Source organism: Ceratosolen solmsi, unplaced genomic scaffold, assembly GCF_000503995.2.
Source record: "Ceratosolen solmsi marchali unplaced genomic scaffold, CerSol_1.0 scaffold7, whole genome shotgun sequence".
NCBI lineage: Eukaryota > Metazoa > Arthropoda > Insecta > Hymenoptera > Agaonidae > Ceratosolen > Ceratosolen solmsi.
In genome coordinates, this window is record NW_011948413.1 from 9,589,550 (window position 1) to 9,615,043 (window position 25,494).

Consider the following 25,494-nt stretch of genomic DNA (forward strand, 5'->3'; position numbering starts at 1 on the left):
GCACTTTAATTCTTGGACAAATTTAAATCAATTCTCTATCGTGCAATCCCATACAATAAACACGTCTTTATCGATGAAATAGTTCTCTCATAAGTACGCATAGATTTTCCATTTGACAAACTATGCTTTCTTCTTCTTTACAGCTGCCCACAAATACCCATAACTCTTGGTAATATTGACATTGGTGTTGACGTTCGTGTAACGTATAACCTATTTTCGCCCGATTTGTTTTTTCCCCTTTTGTTTACACATTGCGCAATAGAAAGCTCGTAAGCGATTTTCTGGAGGGGTTTTCCCTCCTGCCTTTTCAAATAGATAGCGAGACGCAAGTTTGCAATAAGTTTGTTGTAGAGGAAGTTTATTAAGATTATTAAGCTGAAATGAAGAAAAAGGTAAGAATTGTGCTTTATTTTGGAATTTGTAACACTAGGAGAGAAAAAGAGAAACAACATTCCTTCAACACATCCATTATCGATATTCAATGACGAATAATTCATTTTAATCGTTAATTAATATTTCATGGTTCGGGAAAGACCAGCATGCGAAGTATTATTTTTGCTAATTATATTGCAAGGGACACTCGCAGATTGGGAGCAACGAGTAAGATGATTTACATTATTTTATTGTACTTATTATTTCTGAGCTTTTTCAATGTTTATGTTGTGTAAGATAACGTTGTATTTATGGTGGCTTATCGAAATGTGGCAACATTATTATAGTTTGGTAATAAAGCAGATGAAGGAGTAAATTGAATTGCGTAATAATAAAATTTTGCTTTTACTAACGTTCGCCTTAGTAATTATTAAATGAAACATCTTTATACCAAATCTCATATTGTATTTACTTTTGTAGTCGATGTAGAGCACAGCCACGTTCGTTTCCTGGGAAATTTGGTCCTTAATCTTTGGGACTGCGGAGGCCAAGAAGCTTTTATGGAGAACTACTTTGCATCGCAGAGAGATAATATTTTTCGAAATGTCGAAGTACTAATATATGTGTTTGATGTTGAATCGCGAGAATTGGATAAAGATATGCATTATTATCAAAGTTGTCTGGAGGCCATACTACAAAACAGTCCCGATGCAAAAGTATTTTGCCTAATTCACAAAATGGATCTCGTTCAAGAAGATCAGAGAGATTCTATATTTAGAGAAAGAGAAGAGGATTTAAGGAGACTGAGCTTGCCATTACAGTGCACATGCTTTCGAACAAGTATATGGGATGAAACTTTATACAGGTACGATTGAATAAGTTAAAAAATTAATGGATTAATTTGTGTAAGAATTTTATGAATAATTAATGACGAGTAAGCGTATGCATAATTTATGCAGAGCATGGTCTTCCATAGTATATATGTTAATTCCCAATGTCAAAGAGCTCGAGCAGAGCTTAAATCAATTTGCCAATATTATCGATGCCGATGAAGTCCTATTATTTGAACGCGCAACGTTCCTTGTTATCAGTCATTGCCAAAGACGACATCATCGAGATGTACATCGTTTCGAAAAAGTATCAAATATTATTAAGCAATTCAAACTGAGCTGCAGGTTAGTGTTTTCACGAGGCTGTAAGGAACGTCAATATTAATTATTAATTATTGTTACATTTGCAGTAAATTAGCCGCTCAATTTTCAAGTATGGAAGTGCGGAATACTAATTTTGCTGCTTTCATCGATGTTTTTACATCAAACACATACGTTATGGTCGTAGTGTCCGATCCCGCCATCCGTAAGTATACTTCTGAATGGTCATTTAATTATATTCCAATTGTGTATGCCATAGGTATAATAAATTATCAGTACTCTTTTTTATGTTAAAATATTTCAGAATTAAAGCATTTTATATAGCTATTAATTTTCCTGAAACACTCTAAATAATGAATTATGAAATTATGATATTTATTCTGAATTGTTAATTTGTATATCAATTACTCAATTATGAGTTTCAAACTTCTGTTTAGCATCCGCTGCAACATTGATCAATATTCGTAATGCTCGTAAACACTTTGAGAAGCTTGAACGTGTAAGTCAGAGCTCATCTTTAAGTAGATAGAAGTTGGTACGGCCAAGGCGAGACCGAAAAGTTCGTCGCTAACAGTTAAGTTATTTTCATAAGGAAATACGAGCGAATAAGGTGTCTTCGTCGCTTATGGTCTTATAAATGATGTAATCTTTAAAAGGTGTATCGTATTGAGTGAATTGAGTGAATTTTACACGATGAATGAATGAACATTGGAACGTTGATTCACAGTGTAACCTTCGAAACAGATAGTATACATATATATATATATATATATATATATTATAATATGGTACATGACTCTATTCAATAAGATGAGCATCGTTCTTTTTCCATTTGTCAAATTGATGCAATACTGTTTTAAAGTTTTTTTTAAACCATCAGTGACAATTTTTTTATTTTTTATCTTTTTTTTTTTTTTCTCAATGTTTTTTTTATCATCAGCATAGAATTTAGATGAAATTCGTATTAAACGATATTTTACGCCCAAAAATGTTGAAGTCAAATAATCATATTTTTGTTAAACTATTACTACAAAAGAAATTTATCTTATATATAAGGTTTTCCGATGTGGAATACTAAACTATCTAATAGTTCTTAAGAAAATACCATGTCATATCGGGTACGTTCTAAATTACATCTAAGTTTACCATACTTATGCATTGTTTTTAACTGTTAATATCTAAAATTCATCATTTCACTTTTAAAGCAAATTATTTCTTTCTTTTATTTATTTTGAAGTGGCAGTAACGACAGCGTGCTTAATTGTTGTTTACAATATTTAAATGAAAATCTTTTATTACTTTTAAATAAAGAAGCAAATTTACGTCAAAAATTTAATGTAAAATTTCTTCGCTGTAAGTTTTGTTTTAAAAAAGAGATTTAATTTTAAATTTGCAAGATCGTTAATAACAATTTCTTAATTATTATACTGTAAAAATTAAAAATTAAATTAACTATCTCAAAGTAGGGTTAGGATATATTTTTAATCGATGTATGTACAACAATAATAAAAATTTGTAAAGATTATTCTTAACTGTAACCTAGCGTGTCTTATTATATAAAATATTTGATACATTATATCCATTATTGTACTCTACATTAAATACATTATTCGAAAAATATTGCCCTTTAAATTATTATTAAAAAAAAAAAAAAAAAAAAAAAAAAAAAAAAAAAAATATTTACCTATTTATATTGTAAGAATGAAACTGCAACTCCACCCTTAGAAAGTTATCTACGTGCTTAATAATGGAAAATGAAAATATCTTCAAAACTTAAAATACTGTAAATATCAAGGATACTTTATTATAAGACTATTTCATTTCTATTTTCTATTCGAACGTCCCGCGCGACCGTCGATTTTTTATTTACACTCAACAGCTGATTGGATAATTCTATCGCCGATCATGTAATTCTTAGTATTATTATTTAGGATAGAGCAAGCTATGGAAAATTTTTATGGTATGTATTTATTGGAAACTGTGTCATGCTGTAGCGATCGAATAGGAAAAGTCACGTCTTGGAAATATGGATAGAATATTGAAGGGCGTAATGAAATATAGAAAATGCCATAGGGATGGGATGGTAAAGCAATTTAAGCAAGTGAAAGATAATCCCGAGGTAATGTCAATATTCGATAATATTATATAAATAAAGTTATATATAATGTGTTATATATTTATTGAGTTACGTAAAGCAATCAATTACAAAATAATAGCAGCAGTCGTCTTAATTATTATATTTTTCTTTCCTAGCCTAAAGCGGTCTTTTTTACATGCATGGACTCTAGAATGATTCCAACAAGATTTACAGAAACTAATGTCGGAGATATGTTTGTTGGTATGAGAAATACTTGCATGAACATAATTACGTTCGCATCATTTCATATTTCGTTATAATTTCATTCTAGCATTCCGAGTGTCAGATAAAGTAAATATTTATTCCTTTGCATCATGATCCTACATATAAGATCCTTACAGGTTCGCTTCATACAAAATCCTACATTTTCAACACTTTAGGTATTGCCACGGGTACATTCTTTATTGATACATTTTATTGCTTTCAGTGAGAAATGCCGGTAATATAGTGCCACACTCTCAACATTTTATCGACGAATTAACGATGTGCGAACCAGCTGCTTTGGAATTGGGTTGTGTCGTCAACGACATTAGGCACATAATCGTTTGTGGTCACAGCGATTGTAAAGCTATGAATTTACTGTATGCTTTGCGAGACGAAGAATTTGCATCTCAAGTAAGAATCCTTGTATAGTTTCGACCATATACGCAGAATCATTTTCAAACAATGTGTCTGTTATTTATTTACTCGTAAATTATTTGTTGACTCGCAAGGTTATAGGATCGATAAATGTGATGTTATTAAGATTAATGTTTCTCTTAAATAATCGATCGATCAGAATTATTTATGATTAATTGCACGTGGAGTATAATGCACGTATTTCAAATACTTTCTCATTCCGAGCTAATATTTACATATTTTAAAGGTCTTTTTAAAAATATGATCTCTATCGATAATTAAGATTCATGGTAGGTTAACTCACACTAAGATAAGGAACAAAGATTAAACGCAGTTGAACATTGGAACGGGTAAAATATTTATAAATATATAGAAATTTATTTATCCAATTAAATATTGACAGACCCGAGCGGTAGTGAAATTTTTTATTACATTATTGAAAATCAAAGTCTCTTCCAAATTAGTATCATCGGATCTAGTTGAATTGACAATGGGAAAATTCAAGCGTTTGAATTGTAATGAAAAAACTAAAGGCGCGTCTATCGATTATATATTTACCTTCGTATTCCTACGAATGCTGTCTACCTCAAAATTGACACAGTAACACCTTGAGTTTGGCATTACAAATTGTACAACTGCAGAATAATAAAATGTCAGTATACACTTTACATCTCTCGATTTTGGAAATTTAAATAATTTCAAAAGCCAGGTTTAGAAACCATATTTAAGCAAAGAACATAACTTTACAAATATATTCATGCATTATTATTCTTTGCAATAATTATCGATTAATAGGCGCACGATAACAATAATAAGCATTATATCGGTGGATGTATTTATATTTGCTTAACTTTACCTAACATTGATTTATTTACGACATAAATTCATAAACTCGAGTAAGCACACTGTCTTTAGGAGGAGGAGGAGGAGGAGGAGGAGGAGGAGTGCACGGATTGGCAAAAATAAATTTAAATGTTAGTAAACGAAAGAGTGAGTATAATAATAGAGATTAATAAAGAGAAAATCCAATCTCCAAAACGAAAGTTTCGCAAGCTCATTAAAGTAATGCACCACGTGACTGACTGTTCAGGTAAATAGAAGAATATCGCCGTTGAGGGCTTGGCTGTGTGCACATGCCAGCAGTAGCCTTGCCAAGTTTCAGCAGCTCGAGATCACTGGATTTCGCGAGCCCCTTCTCTTCCAAGCGGAAACACCGCTCCGCAAATTCGTGGCCTACATTGACCCGGACAATAAGTTCGCCATCGAGGATAAGCTGTCGCAGATCAACACCTTGCAGCAAATGCAGAATATCGCATCCTATGGCTTTTTGAAACGCCGCCTCGAGACCCACGATCTCCACGTGCATGCACTTTGGTTCGACATCTACACTGGGGATATTTACTATTTTAGCCGTGCGAGCAAGTGCTTTGTGGAGATAAACGAGATGAGATAAACGTGATGATGGAGACGACGCTCTTAAGGGAAATAAAGAAATACTATTCTTAAAGTGCGTACGCGTGTTACTAATGGATAAAATAGTAGATGAATGAATAAGAGGATTGTGGAGGGAGCTAACACTATTATTGGTAATCGGCATGTAATATTGTTATTTCTATGGATATTATAGTGGTTTTTTTAAGAGAGAGAGAGAGAGAGAGAGAGAGAGAGAGAGAGAGCACTCGGGGTAGTAATGCCGATTGGAGGTAATTAATTCATTAGTCCTCGTCAATAATATGACGGACAAACGTTTATGTCCTATTGCAAGACATACGTCATTCGTGTTAATCGAAATTGTCAAGGATTAATCGCCTTAAGTGCCTAGAAAAGCATACGAGTGTACCTTGTAAATTGATTTCAATCGATAGGATATTCCAGTGACGTATGTAGCACGATTATCAAAACAATTACATCCACGACATTACATTGTATTGTATATCGTTTGATATTCTCTTAGTCTCGAGCATTCCATTTTTTGTACCTTCTATACTTTGTTGCTCCGTTGTCCAGATTATATATTAATTTTTAATTGTATGAGCTTATATTAGTCTTAACATATTCATTATAAAATATTTATATGACAAGAATGTTAAAATAAGCGAGTAGAAACGAAACGAATGTTGTAAAATTATAATTAGAGGGCATGTATATTTTCAAGTTATCCGTGATAATTACGAATGAATTGTTTAGCAAAATACCACTAGTTTCTTCTTCGTTAAAGAAATCTTTTGAATAATAGATGAATAATGGTCAGCAGTTGTGAAATATGAATGACGTCATGAAAGTAGCACAATCCTAACAAAATTTGTTAAACGCAATTGTACTCGATTTTTTGCTTTAATCAATATGAAAATGGAAATACACAAAGTATATGTGTTCGATACACAGTGGCTCTAACAAATCAATGGAACAATTATATGTACAACTATAAATAAAGAAAACATGTATGCTTATATTTTTATTTGTACTTATATTCAGAAATATATTGTCTATTTTTTCATAAAAATTGGATTTTATTAAATGATTATAGACTAATTATAGATACATGTATTAAATATATTTTATTAAACGTACAATTCACATTTTTCTCGCACAAAATTTCAAATTAGTTAATTTTAATCATTCATTTATTTATTTCATACGCTACATAAAAGATGCAATAGAATATAAATTGCTTATATTACATTTATCGTCAGTTACTCATTGTATTTACAGTTATTATTTTTTTTAAATAATAATCTAGTTCCTAATCAACTCTTTAATTCATTTATTTTGATAAATACAAAAGTACAAATTCCTTTTTGATAATATTCCAATATTCTGAATAACAATAGTATTTCAAATATTATTTAAATTATTTATAATATATTTTTTTTTCTTTATAATTCTACACATTATTTCAACGTATATTCATAATTAAAATTGTAACAATGATTTAGTCATCCAATCGTTGTGAATGAATTTCTATTAATTTAATCGAATAGCTAATATTTTCGCCCGTTCGTAGTAATGTTTCTTTACAAAAAAAAAAAAAAAAAAAAAAAAAAAAAAAAAAAAAAAAAACCGATAATTATGCTCGTGTGTATTTACTACAAATTTTATATAGTTATCACATATAAAAATAAACGACACAATATATATATATAAATTTATTAAATAGCGATGACTTTAATATTTCAAAATGATATTATAATATTTGAGTTAATTAAAACATACCAGGCTTAATACGATAACGATATTTCATATTTCAAGTTTGACACTTTGAAATCTAAAACAAACTAGCAGCAGCATTAATATTATTATAAACGAAATGGAGAAAATTCGAATGGCAATTACGCAATAGTTGCTAAAATAGAATCATTTTATAATTTAAATGCGAGTACTTTGCGTAATATATTTTCAGCGACAATGTTTTAATTTTAAATGAGAAAGTTGTCGTTACTAGCAAGGGGAAATTGGTATTTTGTGCAAAACCAAACAAAAAAAAAAAAAAAAAAAAAAAAAAAAAAAAAAAAAAAAAAAAAAATTATGAACGTCTTTTATAAATATGTCATTTTACCGTTTTGAATTGCGAGGTCTTATTTGAAATATTACCAGATATTGTACTCCACGGGATATATGACGTATACAAAACCGGAATAAATTTCTCGGAATGACTACAATTGATCTGCTTTATTCTGAATTTTCATTGCATCTCTTTTATCTGGACTCTACTAAAGCCGATTACGAAGACGATTATACGTATGATATGACAATTGTGAATTTCGTATTTTATTATTCTCACTTTTAAAGAAACGATATAAAAATTAACTTCATGTTTACGGAGCGAATAGCTTGTAAAAGAGAATTTTGTATTTAATTAGGCATGGCAAATTGTGATACAGAGTTGTTTAATAATTTTAATAATACACTTGCCGGAACTTAGTATAAAATTTATTAAACGAGAAATCAATCATACATAATTGCACAATACAATTGCAAATTACTGTTTCTCATCAATTATTAAGGCATTTTTTTAACAATGATCTCGTCATAGCATTAAAATTGTACGTAGGAAAATTCATTATTACGAAGATCGATCGTTCACAAAAAGAAATAAAACGTAAATTCGAGAGTGCAATCTCCGTATGGCGACGACGACCATTGTTTTTTCGTAGTCGCGAGCATACCGAATTACGAATGAATTACGGTAACGTTCGCGGTGCTGCTTGAGGGACTGGTTGGGGAGGAGGAGGAGGAGGAGGAGGAGGTGGGGGCGTCGGAGGGGTGCGGCGGCTTTAAAAGAAAGAAGATATAAAATGAAGACACGACACCGGGGAAGGGGAAGTGGAGAGAAAAATAGATGCGGTCTCGCGAGCTCGTTAAATACGGCGCGCAGCGGTGAACTAGAGCATGCCTATGCACTCGCCTGAAAGAGAAAGCAAAAGCAAAACAACGCGGACACCGCGAGCAATAAGCCGTTTCATCCTCGCCGAATAGCATCGCGGGCACTCTCTTTCTCTTTCTCGAGAGCGCCTGGCGAGCGAGTGCCGCACGTCAACGCGACCGCCAAATTCCAAAAGCCCCAACATTTTGTTCGCCTCGCTCTTTTGCCTCTCAATATAGGAGTCCTGACTAGCGCGATTTTTCAGAGGAGCACCGAGATAGATGCCGTTCGGGCACCACTAATTTCCTCACCCACGAGGGTATTTACAAACGTGCGTTTGGGTGCTCATGGGAAAGTGACGATGAAACTTATGATGATCTAGCTGATATAGCAGAGCAGTCGTATTTAGTAGGGCAGCTAACTGAATAGTTTTCGTTCATTTTCTAGGGCATTGCGTTCGAATGGCTTCTCCGACTGATATTACGATGACAAGACACTTGCCCTTGACGATCCAGTCAAACTTTTTATACAATTCTATACAATTCATTCGTTTAACTTCACGTTTTGTTAGTTAATATGCTTATTTGTGTTAATGGTGTCATTTGCTGGGAGATTCTTTTGATACTTAATATTGCCGACATTAGGTTGCTATTCTTATCTCTCGAAGAAAATCATTGGATTCAACCAATGTTTACCTACTACTACTACTACTACTAATAATAATAATAATAATAATAATAATAATAATAATAATAATAATAATAACATCAATAGTACAATTGCTGCTACTACTACCACTACTACTATTACTATAATATACTCGGGGCTGACGAGAAATTTGTATTTAGTATTATTTTGCACATCCAACAGAATTTAAATACTGTACAACCATAGTAGCAAACCTGTTTTTAATTAGTCATCGAAGAGAACGAATTACTCGAGTATTTTCTTTGTAAGAAAGACTTTCAATAATTAAATATACAACTTTTGAGAAACTGAAAATAATTTCTGATAATCAAAATTTATCTTCTTAACATAACACTCTGTTTATGAAATGCTGTGGATTTTTTAAAATTATCATGTACTTGGTGATATCGACATTACGATAAATCAATTACATTCGTATTTATATAATAATAGTTTATATTTTTGTTTTTTGCAGCGAATATTTTATTATAAAATCTAGGAAAATGTTGTACGCGTGGTATATATTACATTATAATTATCCTTAATAATTCATTATAAATGACAAATAGATAATAAGTAGGTGAACGTTTCACAAATAATTCCAATTGCTTTACAAAATCACATTTATAACTATGCAATAAATAAAATTATTACTTTCAATATAAAATAACTCGATATGAGAATGTAATTTAATTAAGATGTCGATTAAAATGAGCGTATGTGCCTAGCAATTAGATAAGTAAATATTTTTAAGCGGTAATCGAGTGCTTTTGGATAACCGTATATAAATATATACAGTCATCTGCAAATAGAGTGAAAAGAATTTTATTTATAAATTGAAAAATAAACAAAAATAATTCTCAAATATATGTATGATAATTCGTAATATTTATCTGAAAGTCAGATTAAATGTTTAATTAACACATGGAACGAAAGCATTAGTTTGTTACGAATTTAAAAAATAATACGCGCGCGTCATATAATATCCGATTCATTAATTCAAGATTATTGAAATTGGTTTAACTTTTTAATTATCAACAGATTTTTATCTTAATACTAAATATATTTTAAAATTAGATAAACGAAGACTCGAAACACTAATAATCATTGTTGTTAGATTTTTTTATCGTATCGTCGACGCAATAGTTCTTCGGTTAAATTTCGTTATATTATATAAAAACATATTATTCTCCATAAGGTGTATTGTAATTTCAATAAAAATGAAATAGAGTGAAAAATATTCTTATAAAGACATTTTAATTACGAGAAACACTCACTCAAATATATAATATTTATTTCCAAACTTTTTCCAACAATTACCGTCTATTTTACTTGCATATCAATTTTTCTAAACTAACGTTCGTTAACCTTCATTAAGTCATATAAAAATCAATCGCCATCGGATAATTGTGGAACATTTTAATGCTTATCGATGTTGTTTATCAAGTACGCGAAATTACCTACGAGATATAAGAACAATTTGTTTCATAATGTAGTTAAAAATAGGTAAAAGTCGAGCATCTCGTATATTCGTCGAGCGAATTATAGAATCCGATCTCATCACAGTGAGTAGTACAGATCGGTAAATTAAAGAGAATTAGCATAATAACAATAATAATAATAATAATAATAATAATAATAATAATAATAATAATAATAAATAAAGATTATGTATAAAGCACTTGGCCTCGAGAAAAAGTCATCATCACGAGCGAATCGAAGCCATTGTTGTTGGATGACAATTCCGCGCAATCCTCGCTCACCACTATTCGACACATTTATATTTGTCAAGATGCTTTTTGCCGTGACTCGGCCGCGCCATTACTTTTAATGTTCCCGGGAAACTTTTGGAAGAAAAACGCGGGCGTAACAAAGCACAGTAATGGTAGAACGAGTGCGCCTATGAAAATTTATGCTTGGACGCACGCGACTGCGCGGTTTTCCTTTTTTTTCGCGCGCGCAACAGCAGCACGCGCACGACTCTCGTTAATGCGCGATAGAACGTTTTACGTGTAAGGACGATTCCAACGCCGGCCATAAAAATCCACTTGACCCTTATAATATCTTTCATATTTTTATAGAGATTATGTACGGACAGGTCGTTAATGAGGGCGCGGATCGCTGGCAAAAAGGCTTTTTCTTCTTGATTGGAGCGCCCGATGCTGCTTACAACGCTTTTCCACAAAAAGCCGTAATGCACGTTCTAAATCGTAAGCTAAGAAAACAAACAGATACAGAATGTGTCCCCCCCCCCCTCTCTCCCCCCCTCCATCCCATCACCACCACCATCTTATAGTAGTTAGGTAACACGTAGATTTTATATTTTTTTATATTATCCGGTGTATCGAGATACGTGCTCGGATTATTCTACGGACTCCCATTTTTACGCGACTTACTTCTCCAAGCTCTAGAGGCGTTTGGCCATAAAAAACTTTTGTTTCTTGGATAAAGTAGGTATTAAGTAATATCAGGGGCAGTCGAAAGAAAAAGCACTAATATGGCATCATATTTTTACGTTTCTAACAAGTTTGTCCTCGTTCATTTTCATTTGCGTCTTCGCTGCTCTATATCTATGCCCCATGTAAACTTGTAGAAATATGTCATTTTAATAGGTAATTGATCGGTAATTTATTCAACTTCTATGCATCTCCATAAATTTGAATAAACATGTTTAGACAAATAAGAGGCAATTTTTGTATATTATCCGAAGAGAGATATTTTCTTAAAAGTAGGTAAAAGTCGAAATGACAAGTGTTGAATCGCAGAAAAAACATCTCTACCTGTCAAAAAAAAAAAATACTTACTTGTACGTCAAGTTAATTCTACATCTCGAAGACTAACGCGAATGCCATCATACTGTTTTATTAAAAAGAAAAAACCATATCGTTAATTCTATACATTTTATTTTGAAGATTTTGAAATTCTTGAGAATCTAGAAAATAATTAGAAAGTCGGAAATCAATTTTAAATTGAATTATTGTACTACATTCAAAGCGCTGTAAAATATATATTTAGAAATTGTTATGTATTAACTATGAACTTGAATCGTTCGTTCAATAGATTATTTTACTATTTTTTTTTCCTTTGTTTTGTTTTTTGTTTTCTTTTGTTTTGTTTTGTTTTCTTTTGTTTTGTTTTGTTTTGTTTTTTTTTTCACCTTTACATACACTTTAAGCAGTTTTGAATATTTATTTTCACAAAATTCTATTAACGTATTAAGGTTGCTAGTTTACATTCTACATTGCAATTTAAGGTTAGTCGTTGTTACAGAATTTTTTAATCTTTTAATCGCTCAAATATAATCCACTTTAAACTTGACCCGAATATTTCTTTCGATATAATAAGAGTAATTGCGTATTTCTTCTACAGAAAATAAATCGAATTATAAACGGGAGGTTAAACGTTAACTCTATTAATGGCAACCCATACACTTTCTTAAATCTATAGATGAATATTTAGCGCATAAATAGAGCTTTAAGAGAATTAAGAGAGGAGCCTACCACAAAATATGCTCAATTTATCGCTTCGGTGGCTATGGCATCCTCGAAAAATAACAAGGTGTGTCCTTAAGAAAGACAAAATAATATTATAATATCTCATTCTACGCATCGTGAAATAATCAATGAGAATTTTTAATGGCTTAGGCCAGGTTAAAGATATTGAAAATCTTTTTAACGCTTGGCTTGTTAACAATTCGTCGTTAATTGCGATCATGTGATTTTATGAATTTTTGACAGTACGTAAGTATCGCCAATCCAGCGCCACGGTGACAGCGTTTAAAAAAATAATACAAAGTAGAAAATATTTTATGCTTCACGATGAGAAAGATTATTTACTAATAGGCATTAGTAAATATTATTGAAGAATGTTATTGACGATTAATTATTATAAATCTTTGACATTTTATTGCCATAAAAATGCTAATTCTACGAATGGGGAACACATTAAACGTAATATCATAACAATATATAAATATATAATGCATTAATTGCAGATGTAAATAGTTTCTTAAAGGTCGTTATGTATACATGATGAAAATCGTTCTAAAGCACTAAGTGACATAAGCAACATCATTGAAAAATATTGTAAAAATCTTAACAATGTTAAGCGACGTACTTACCAAGCTTTGAAAGATGCTAGTGAATTAGCAAAGTCACCCTACATTATGCTGATTTTTAATTACTATCTAAAAACATCTGTTTCCCAATTAATAAAGTTATGATATAAGGTGCTACGGATGGGTGTCCAGTTTTAATGAATCTACCAATGATTAATAAAAGCTGTAAAATGAAGATAGTGAAATAATGAGACGGCGATAAGTTTTATTATATCTAAATGAATATTGACAAGATGAAATTAATTAATTTTCCTAAATTGTCAAATTCCTCTAAAAGTCCGATTTATGTCCGCTTGGTATAAACGATTATCTTTAAAAATCTTAATTACTGGATACACGAATTTCAAGATAAACCGAAATAATAATTGTAATAAATAATAATCAAAAGCCCGTAAAACATAATCTTAGATTTAGAAAGTTTGCAAATAAAGTGTCATAAAAAAATATTTAGAACAACACTGGTTCACGAATAACTGGCTATACATACAAAGTAATTGTATTTATATTACGTATATCAAGCCTATGCGACATAGCTAAATAAAATAGGCGAATTAGTTAAATATTCGGTCAAAAAAAGTGCGGGGGGGGGGTTTCCTCGAATCAAGCAAACTCCTCGAATTTAATTACAATCGAACATTTAAAATTGACCGCAAATTTTACAGTTCGTGCGAATCAATGAGTGCCGAAATATCATGCTCCTCTTAATAAATGCGAACGGCTTGCTTTGTTTTTTCATTGCAGCAAAGTCTTGGCTGTTCTGCATCACGTAGAGTGCGGCTGTCTTGCGACGAGATCGTTCGCACTGTGTACCGGGCCACGAAAAACGAGAGAGAGAGAGAGAAACCTCGGCCTCCTTCCGCAACGATACCGAGTTTAAAAATCGTGGCCAAGCAAAATCTTCACGAAACTGTTTGTTTGCTGGTGTTAAAGACGGTACATGTTTCCACTAATTGACGGACCCTTTATATCTTTTTATTTTCGCAAACCGAGAGTACTTTTTCGTTAAGATCGAATGGTGTCAGGAAATGGCAAACTGTCATTTTGTAAGTTATAATATTTAGATGATAAATGGTCAGAGAGGTGTGACATCCAATGACAAAAATTGCGATAATGATACATCGTTTTGCCACTGACTTACCTGCATAAAGCGAAACGCTCCTCTAACTCTTGCGATATGCTGCTGGCTAAATGCAATTTTTCCTACACAGAATAGGATGCGAATTTATCGTTTATGAGGATCGAAGCAAATGTCAAACGATACGTATGTATCGAGAAAAGTTAATAAAAAGTTCTTAATGTGAAATGGGAATCCGATAGCCGAGTGACTTAACGGACAACTAGGGGCGAGGGAGTACCTGCCTGTATCATTATAAAAAAAAAAAAAAAAAAAAAAAAAAAAAAAAAAAAAAATGTAATTCTTCGAAGCTAGAATTGTCATTAATTGTCTATTCATTTACTCATACATCGTAACTGAATCAATCTTCCCAATCTTCCATACGAAATGCACAGACTTCTCATCCGGCCATTGGATATAACAAAAAAAAAAAAAAAAAAAAGAAAAAAAAGTGCAGCTACAGTTCTGTATCCAAGTACTTTTGATATTCGAAAGAGTAATATAAATTACGGTCGAATACCGCGTAGCATCTCAAACTCCAATCTGTACTCTCCATCCTTCCAATATTTCATATTATCGAATGACGTGCCGCGATAACCGCTGCCAATGATAACACATATTTCGTGTAAATCACGAAGGACTGCAACGTCACGCCACGCCACGTCGGGAATAATCAGGCCATGCATGAAATTCGTAGAAGCCGATAAACGAATGAGAAATTTGGCGGTCAAATAGAGCGGGGAACTTTAATCCACAGTGACACCGCGTCCCAACAACGAGGCGACGTCTCTGGCAACAGGGACAATAATCATAACAATACCAACGATCCCACAGCCATCACTAGAAATGGCTAACATTATCGTTATCGTCATTATTATATTTTCGTCCCTTTTATCCCTATCACTATTGTCATTGCCAATAATACTAATAATAATTATCATTAATAATGTTGTTGTTGTTGTTGTTGTTGTTGTTGTTGTTGTTGTTGTTGTTGTTGTTGTTGTTGTTGTTGTTGTTGTTGTTGTTGTTGTTGTTGTTGTTGTTGTTGTTGTTGTTGTTGTTGTTGTTGTTGTTGTTGTTGTTGTTGTTGTTGTTGTTGTTGTTGTTGTTGTTGTTGTTGTTGTTGTTGTTGTTGTTGTTGTTGTTGTTGTTGTTGTCGTTGTTGTTGTTGTTGTTGTCGTCGTTGTCGTTGTCGTTGTTGTTGTTGTTGCTGCTGCTGCTGCTGCGGCTGATCGCTACTGTTGGCTATTGCGTCGGTTTGAGGCTTTTTACCGCACGCTCGTGCACATACGTATTATGTAGCTTTCAACGCGGCAAGTGGATTTTCGTTCTTTCGTTTAATCCTTTCATTCTCGCTGATCCCGTCCTGCCCATATTCTCTGTCTCTGAAATGAAATTTTGAAAAGACGAGGCGCCGAGTCGCTCGATTTGGTTGATAATGAAAGTACAACTCGCTCTCCCTCGCTTCCTACGAACGAAGATTTAGGTTAAAAGCCCGCGGCGGCGGCGTCGCGACACCGATTTTTCCGACGCGCCTCTCGATAAAATAGGCACCGATGCCGGCTGTTATAGGGTCTGGTCTGAATAAATGATAAACGATAGTTGCCGCAGGACTTGATTTTGATTAATGCGAGACGGCGAGAGGCCAAGAGTTACGGTTAACTACAGACGCTATTATATTGTAGAAAGTATTTTTTTGTTGTTGTTGTTTTCTTCTTTCTTTTTTTTTATTTCTTTAATTTCAGCTTTTGCACGCGCAACAAATATTATCGAATAATACTATTAGCGTCTCGACATATTTCTTCCTTTATCATTTTCATGCATTAATAAATGATTAAAAAATTTAATGTAAAATAAAATTTAAATACCTCTAATGAGTTAAGAGAATGACAATTTAGGTTAATAATAGTATTGCTGCTACCGTGTTAATATCACCCATTTTTTGTGATGAAGTAAATTTAGAAATTGATATTTATATACGTGTGTGAGTGCGTTGTGCGTATGTGTAAACAATGGCATAAACATTTGACGAAGCATTTTATTTACTTTTTATTTATCTATTCATTTATTTATCTTTTTTTTCAATTTTTTCTTTCTTTCTCATCTTACGACGTGGCATTGGGAAATCTGTCTCCGATAAAGTAGTTGGCATCCGTTTGTATATTAGAGATTCATAACTTAGGCTCCAGTAGCATAAAACTTAATTTACGTATATTAGTTGAAATCGTGCGCCATTAATGCTTGCATTTAAAAACCGTTTTTCCGTTCTTAATTTAATAAATAATGAATAATTCACGCGGAGCGGCGAACGAATGTTTGGATTGTAAATAGAGTGGAAAACCCCTTGAGCGGAGTGATTGATTTATGAAAACTTTAATGTCCAAGTAATTTCAGGTCAAGATGTTTGGAGATACGACTGGCTTTCATTTTTTTTTTTTTTTAAGCGGAAACAAGTCGGAACTTGTCGCCGCTGCACCAAGCCGCCGATAGCGCAATGTCACGGCGGCAAAACGTTTCGTAACGTTGTCGGCTCTGCCCAGAGGACGGCGCCAACCGACGTTCTCCACGTCCCGGGGGCCGTCGAATCCTTGCTGTTCAAAGTTGCGTTCCGATTGGATAAACTCGTGGTCCATTAAACAGTTGCCGCTTGCGCGTCGAATCGACCGTTCAATTTTTATAATTTCCGACTCCGGTGGTGCAAGGGTGCAACGAACCCACGCGCCATTGGGGCACGAAGCGCTTTCTGTATAATTCGCTTTGGAAGATCGCGCGGCAGTTTGACCAATGCGATAGGAATAATAATCGCGAAGGATGAGCGTATCCGGAAGAACGTCCTTCGAAGGCTACTACCAATGACCTGCGAATTTCCCGAAGGTGACGACGCTTATACGGAACGATGGGCTCTCGCGCGTTTCACCCTGGCCGTCTGATGATCCATGCGAATTTTCAACGAGCGAATACCAACGTGGAAATATTAAAGACTGCCAGCGGTTGTTACATATTTTTCACTGTGCGAATACAATTGCATCTGAATTTAATTATTACATTTCACAACTCACGGTGATCATTGTCGATTTAAGTAACGTTAGCAACAAGCGTACGCTTACATCGACGTCTCCATTGTAATTAAATAATCAAATTTATAATTCACGTTGGGATTAGTAGTGGTGTCAGTTTCGTCGTTTCGGCTCACGGACCATGGAAGGGGATACAATGATTATTAATTAAGGGCATGCTTGCGACCATCATGCTAAGCGTTTCTTCTGGTAGATAGTTTGTGGATAGCGTTTGTCCCACGCAAAGAAATCCTTTTTCGCACGAGCAAGAGTTTCCTTAAAGGCAAATTAGTTCTATTTGACGCAAGTGGAACAAAAATGTCGATCGGCTGCTAATTGCTCCAATCGGTTTTTCGCCCAGCTCCCCTAACCCTGCCCCTCCCCGCGCCCCTCTTCGCCGATCCACCTACCCCACCCCACGTCCTATCGACTGTCGTCGTTGGTACTCTTACGACAAGTCGCGGTGTCGATCGTTCCCGACAAGGACTACAGTTGCCAAAGCCAGACTTTTTCTCAGCCCCTTCCGTTCCGTTCCGCCACCGTGTTCTCGCAGCCTTCATTCGCTACACCTGCGCCTATGTATAAGCACTGGTACGGAGGTCCAGGTCGACGAGTCGATGAACCCTGTTGACGAAATGCGGGGCGAGTATTACGAAGCCGTAGCCGTCGATTTAGATTTTAATGATTTTTGTCAAGTGGAGCATTTTGGCTGGACTGATAATTGAAATGATGTGGTCGAGCGTCCGATGGAGGCTGGAGTTTTTGTCGTCACTCACTCCGAGGAAGTCATTCGTGCATAAGCGGACTGAGGCCCATTTTTTGCGACTGCTCAAGGTATTGTCGTGATTCGTTTTCACGACTGTGCCATTGTAGAATATCTTGTTTGGCTGTGCTCCATTGGTTTATCAATTCCTCTGACGTTTATTATAGGTGTAACGGGTGCGAGATTTAACGATGATAACGTAATATCCACTTAAATAATCACATTGGTTTTTTGAAAATGTTGCCAAGATTACAGGGTATATACTCTTCCTACGTGCCATTTTCCCTTTATTATAATCATCGATATAATAAGCTTGAAATTTTATTTCGATATTTCGTTTTTTTTTTATTTATTTTTATTTATTTTTTGTTTATCTTTTTTTTTTTTTTTTTTTTTTTGTGTTTTTTTTTTTTTTTTTTTTTTTTGGCAGTTAATGTCGGTATTGAGGCAAATGATGGAGAGATGAAAAATTTCACCTCGGCACGTTAACCATACCTCGATGGAATAATTGTCGTAAGCTTCGGCAATGCGCGTTTCAAAAGTTATTGCCGATAAAAGAATTTTAGTTTAAATAGGATGCAATTTATTCAAGTAGATATTCTCTATTGCATCGTAAATTTTATAGATTGCACTTGAATTTGTGCATTTTATTGGCACTTTAAGAGCTGCATGTTGTATTTGGTATTTATAAATTAATTTATTACGTTCAGTCTGCAGTTTCTCTAATAAATGCGAATAATTTAATTCGCTGATTAATCTGTCGAATTGTCAGCAATCATTTTTTCTTTCTTTTTTACAGAGAGTTATGAAAAAGTATTAATTAGTTATATAATAATAATAATAATAATAATAATAATAATAATAATAATAATAATAGCCGATAATACCTTTACGAATCAAAATTTTTGTACGTCATGCGAAAATAATATAATGTCGTGTATTATATATGGAGTAGGAAAGGAAAGTTTTAATGCGAAGTAAAGTATAGATTAATTAATATAATTATACAGTAGTTAAAGTAAAAAATAATTCATCAAATAAATTCGAGTCATAAATCAAAATTCCAGCTTTATGCCACATAAAAATTGTTTCTGTTGACATTAACTGAGTTAACGAGAGCTCGAATTTTACATCTCTATAAATACTCAAACGACTTTGCTTCCATAATAATTCTCAAAAAGCTAAATTTGTAATATTATACGAATCCGCAGAATTTTAACTTTTGCACTGTATTGTATGCAGTAAATGCACCTGATCTAAAGCTCCAACGGCATTATTTAAAATGCAAGTGTAAATTTACAGCTCCAACGTAATAATTGTTATCTATTGTCGAGTTTCAAAAGAGGACGTACCAGCGTAGGCATAGTTTTATAACTCGTGATTCCAGTATCCTAAATATCAGGTAAGTCGAGAGAGGAGCCGTGCACAGCGGTTTAACCAGCTATCGAAGGATTTTCGGGGAAGTCCGTCGTTATTTACAAAAATTTAAACCGTCTTCGTCGATTCAGAAGGTCTACTGCGCTTTTACATTACCTTGCGTTAGGGGAGTCGAGAGTATAGCGTAGCAATAACGCGTTCGCTTATTCTCGCAATTATCTCTTGCAATTACTCATAAAAGCCGAATTAATATCGCGTAACCGCGAGTTTACTAAAAACTACTTCTCGAATGTGCGCTAAAGTTATAAAAAATACAAAAAGAAAGGAAGAGAAGAGAAGAGAGAGAGAGAGAGAGAGAGAGAGAGAGACGTGAGAGACGAGAGAAACGAGAAAAAAGGAGTAATGGCAGTGGCAGCGTTACCACGTGGTCAGAGAAAGCCTTTAATTTAACATATATCTGATTGAGCATTGGTACAATGGCCGTTACGTTTTGTTTTGTGCGAGATTCCATTCGTCAAGGTAGCAGCGACTCGTTCGACGATCGTCAACTAGCGACTGGAATCAGGAGTGCTCGCAGGTGCCTTCGGGAGCCACGGTAACCTCGGTATCATCACCCCGGACAGGTGTCGAGTTTGGGGTTAGTCAGAGAGAGAGAGAGAGAGAGAGAGAGAGAGAGAGAGCGTGATTAAGGGGAATAGGGAGCGTTGTTGGGGGGAGGGGGGGGGGGGGGGGGTGGAGCTCCCGACGGACGGCGACAAAAACCGAAAGTAATGGGTTTCGTGAAAGGAAGCTTTTTGCCGGGCGCTTTTCGATCGCCGTCCGAGAAAGTGAGGCATTCCTCGGAATAGATAAACCGCGCATGCGCCCCGCTCGCGGACAAGTTCAAGGGGAACAATGGGGAAGGGGGAGTCACGAGTCACGATCCGTAATGCACGATCCCGCGGCGTCGCGTACGTACGCTGTGACGGCGCGCGTCCCACTGACCCGGAAACATACTTTCGGCCAGGTACGTGCGAGTGCGCTCGACTATCGTCGTCGCCGAGATCTCGCGAGCGGAGCTCAAGAGATCATCCGCGCGCGCGCGCGCGCGCGCGCACGTACCTTGAACCTGACACGGAAACTTCGTTTCTCTTTATCTGCGCCGGGCACCGCCCGCCGATCCCTCCCGATGACGCCGACGACGACTTGCCTCCTCTTCCCTCCGCCCTTCCCGCCGTTGGGAACGCGACTCGATGCGCCAATGCGCCAGCGATTTACGTAAGGACGGCTGTGATCGAGCACTCGAGATGCACGCGTCCTCTACTCATCTACAGTTATTACACTTTTAAAGTTGACGTTTTATTGCTTTTTATCGAGATTCGAACATTCGAATCGACTCGACGACGTGTCATTATCGTCATCCACGCATCGAAACAATGCTCCCGTCTCTTTTCGCGCTAGATCTTCCATTTTCTAGTTTGTGAATGTATCGCCGAAAGAGAAAAGTGCCGCGAATGGACCGTTTGGCTATATTCCTTACACCGTTTTCAGTTATTAAAAGCCTATATAAGCTATGGGTGTCTATTTACGTTGGTTATAAAGTAAGTATTACGATGAAAGATAGGCGCGTAAGCGGTCGGTAGACAATCATCCGTAAGATCTGTCGAATAATTTTTTCCTTCTTCTTATTCCTCCGTTCTTTTTATTTTTTGCCATTATTATTGTCTTCGTAAAAGTTGCAAAGAAAAAAAACTGTGATATATTTCTAGATCGGTATGAAAGAAGAAATCGGTCGTTACTGCATTCGCCGTTCAATGGAAAAACGCCTGGCTTTGCGCTCTTCAAGGTTTTAGCAGCCAAGTATCTCAATATCGTAAGAAAATCGATATCAAAGACATTAATTAATAAATAATCACAGTGAGCGATTAGTTGGAATAGCGAGATGCTTTGATATATCATAAATCCGCTCAAATGCTAGTGATTTTCGTATAAGCAACTTGCGCGCTACCATTTTATTAAAACCTAATTTCACAGCAATTAAAGATAATTTCTCGCGCAAATATGTAGAGTTCTCACGGCTTTGCGTGACATTAAGTAAAGTAAATCAACGATAATGCCATGCTATATGAATACAATTATTCAATAAATATGGCAAATTGTGCCTCGCCGTCAAAGTAACAGCTGCGATGGCTAATAAAGCTCAAGAACCTAACAAGGTCATTACTTCGCATAACAAATGCTAATTAAGCACAGAAGCGCCCCTCCCCCTCGAAATATAAAAACGAAAGGAAAACCTGTTTGGCTGAATCCCATGCCCCATAAAACACGATACAAACTAAATTCTTCTCATTACGGTTCTCAAAAGTGAAAAGGCACGAGAAAAAAGAGACCCACTTTAAAGAGCTGCGAGTGGTACGGGCCACCTAAGTACGCGACACCTTTCAGCGTGAAAATTAACGACCCGCGCCTCGGCCCAAGCCCGAGGAAACAGGCGCACGGAAATTAGAATGTACTTATGTCCTTCTTTATTGCCTCGCGAGCAGAGCCTCGAGCGCCGTTCCAATATCGGCCAAGAAGTGTAAAATAATGATTTATCGATACACTGGCGCCGCCACATTCTGCGAGATGAAATTTATAGAATTCTGAATAAATAGTGGTGAAGTGGAGGAGAGCAAAGACCGACCGAGGATAATGGCTAAGCGAAGAGAAACGGATAAATAGAACGGCATATTTAAACGTTCATCAACGAATATCCATCGACGGGATACACGGTTAAGCGAAACACACGAAATGTGTTAGACAAAACCTACGTGGCTGTTTTTGTGATCTTGAACGTCATTATCGCTCGTTTCAATAATCTCCTTTCGACGTGCGGGACTTGGTAAATTCACCGACGAAGCCGTCGCTGCCGCCACCGCCGCTTCAAAAGTGTTCCATCCTTCATTACGCTCGTCTCCCACCCATCGACGCCGTAAAATCCAGCCAAAGATCGTGCTGTCGACCGTGTACGCCCGTACAGCTCGCGGGCCGACGCCGATCGAGCGATTCCGTGGAAAAAGTAGAGAAAGAAGAAAAACAGAAAATGGAAAAATAAAATAAAAGAATTATGCCTCGAATCCTCGAAGACGATTCAGAACGGAACTATTCCGCCGCGGAACGAAAGTGCGCGGTTGGTCGCGCGAGGGGCCCCATGGCGGGGCAAGATTTTTCGGTTTTGCGCTATTTACCATTTGTGGCGAGAAAGGAAAAGTATACGAGAACGCACGCGAGTCGTGGCGCCATGTTCTCTCTCTCTCTCTCTCTCTCTCTCTCTCTCTCTCTCTCTCTCGTTTTGCTTTTATTCTCCCAACTTATCGCGCCCAGGTGCCCAGGACTTTCATTCTTTGCTTAACTGCTCGTGCTTTATGGCGGGGCTGGGGTAGGGGAAGGTGTGCGTGCGTGCGCGTGTGTGTGTGTGTGACGGGCGTCGCTATCGAAGCGTGGAGCATTCGAATAATATATTTCGACTATTGTGATTAAGTGATACGCCCCGTTTTGCCATTGCCCGTTGCATCGCAGCTAGAAAGAGCCTATTCACCCGTCCTATGACTTTCTCCGCCAATTCCTTAATCACGGGCATTGTAATGTGACCGACATAAATATTCATTCGCGCACGTACATTGTAAGGCACAACGTCTTAAATCAACTGCGACCAATATAAATAAGATAAGTGCATAGAAAAATGTTAGTCGCCGTGAAAAGGAAGCGATAGATGCTTCTTATAACCAGGCTTTCGAAAACGTCGTAAATATACTTATTTTACTACAATATTAGCGTATACGAGTTTTATGTATATTTTAGTAATAAAGTATACGAAATGTGTCATTGGACGTTTACACGGGAGCCCGAGCGGCATAGGCGACTTGACAGGTAATAGTAGTACGGGGACGACCACTGGGTGACTATACTCAATCCAGTACATTACAGGTCTATTATTATAGATATCCTAGTTACCAGCGACTCGATAGATGCTAATGATTATAGTTTATAAGGACGAGCTTTCCGGAGCGTACAAAGCAAGATTAGCCGATAATAAGGATGAAGAATCCATTGATAAGACCAGTAGGCCAGCACGGGATGAAACGTATCTCGTACATATTTTATCCATCGAAAACATCTTTTATCCATTTTCAATAATGTCCGTAAATAAAAATATTACAATACAGTATCATAGATAATTTCCCTCACAATAAAAGTTGCAATATTGTTACAATTACAATATTGTAGTTGTCTACTTGAATTTTTTAACACTAAACACATATATGTATAAATAAATAAATAAATAAATAAAGATATATATATATATATATATATATATATATATATATATAACGATATTTAACAAATAATACAAATTTTATCTCTAACTTATTAATACAGTAATAATAATAATCTGCCATTATATTAATTATTAAATGGAAAAAAATGCATGTGCAGGATCATGAAACGTATTATATTATATTATTTGACCCAATTCGTATGCGTGAAATTATAATACACGTAATATTTATTAATATAAATTATTAGCGTGGAAGATTTATTTCGCATGAAACAAGAAAAAAAAAACTCACGAATTGATAGATATATAATTATTTATTTATTTTAATATCCAAATAATTGCGAATGAGCTGTACGCAATGTCAAGTACGTGGATGAATGTCGTAAAATATTAAGTAAATTGATGAACGATGTCGAAGGAGCAAAAGAGTCACGTGAAATAATAAGACTTTGTTATTCTATTTATCGATGGCTTTACATTCGAAGCATATCGTACTTAACCTTGTTTTCATCTTTGAAAGCAGAATGTGACTCTCAAAAAATAAGTGGCAGCGAAACAATGGTAAAACAATATTTATTCGTAGCCGTATACCTTCTTTCCTCGCATATTTGTAAAAAAAAAAGCGTATTAACCCGCCAACGCAAATACCTATTCCATTAGCGAGCGAAATCAAACAAAATGCGTGCGAGATCTCATTAGAAAAAGAAATCCTCCTACTTATCCATCGTTATATATTCTTCGTCAAATTCAATAATTAATAATGCATTTTGACACTTGTCGATTCGGATTTTAAGCTACGCTTCGGCCCTTAAGAGTCTGTGTCCCGGTTCCTTAGTAGGTCGTGCAATATCGAGACGAAGAGTAAGAGATGCTGCGCGCGCATATGGATACGGATCACCTTTTGAGTTGTAGAATTTTTTCAGATGTGGGCGGCACGTGGCATTCACGTTGTTCATTTACTTAGACGAAGGATACGTGACCTTTCACAGGATTGTCATCGCTTTTTATTAAATAAAAATTCTGCTGCGTAGATGCGCCTCACTTAAAAAGATTCCCTTTAAGTGAATTTTATTTTTGTATTTAATGTTAAGTTTGCCAGAATTTCAGTCCATATATATATATATATATATATATATATATATATATATATATATATATATACGAGCACATACGAATAATTGACATTTAACACTCGGAATATTTAATATAATAGTAAAATACTCATATTAATATTAGTTTAGTTGTCTTTTTTAATGGAATTTATTTTTTGCGATATGACACGTATGAATAAATCCATAGAGGCAACTCTTGTCGGTTTTTCTTTATATTAAGGAAAATGCCCATGATAATAATTGCCTGCAATATCTTATTTGCCTCGATATGAACTTTTCTAACTCGAATGAATATGTAGATCATACGAGAGAATACGAAGGTAAAAAAAA

The 25,494-nt window shown here is 35.1% G+C and overlaps 3 protein-coding genes across 4 annotated transcripts in view; all 3 read left to right on the forward strand.

Annotated features, from left to right (window-relative positions):
- Positions 1-518: 518 nt before the first annotated feature.
- RagA-B (Ras-related GTP binding A/B) lies at positions 519-2,097 on the forward strand (the record flags this gene model as incomplete). The annotated part of the gene is made up of 5 exons (XM_011506443.1): positions 519-600; positions 853-1,237; positions 1,332-1,547; positions 1,613-1,728; positions 1,961-2,097. Coding segments are annotated over 5 exons (891 nt in total), but the record flags the coding sequence as incomplete, so codon positions are not given.
- A 1,260-nt stretch (positions 2,098-3,357) lies between these two features.
- Positions 3,358-5,731, forward strand: CAHbeta (carbonic anhydrase beta). Of its 2 annotated transcripts, none has more exons than XM_011506153.1 (4): positions 3,358-3,642; positions 3,777-3,861; positions 3,932-4,001; positions 4,088-4,163. In XM_011506153.1, the coding sequence occupies exons 1-3, from the start codon at positions 3,550-3,552 to the stop codon at positions 3,976-3,978; spliced, it is 225 nt and encodes a 74-aa protein (XP_011504455.1). In that variant the 5' UTR covers positions 3,358-3,549; the 3' UTR covers positions 3,979-4,001; positions 4,088-4,163. The 2 variants fall into 2 exon arrangements, with proteins under 2 accessions (XP_011504455.1, XP_011504454.1); XM_011506152.1 differs by lacking the exon at positions 3,932-4,001 and adding an exon at positions 5,369-5,731 and having other exon boundaries at positions 3,375-3,642; positions 4,088-4,275.
- A 237-nt stretch (positions 5,732-5,968) lies between these two features.
- Positions 5,969-25,494, forward strand: part of ich (zinc finger protein ichor) — an 82,445-nt gene continuing 62,919 nt past the window's right edge. Inside the window, exon 1 of the mRNA XM_011506444.1 lies at positions 5,969-5,981. Coding sequence (XP_011504746.1) covers positions 5,969-5,981 — 13 coding nt within the window. The remainder of the gene's footprint in view (positions 5,982-25,494) is intronic.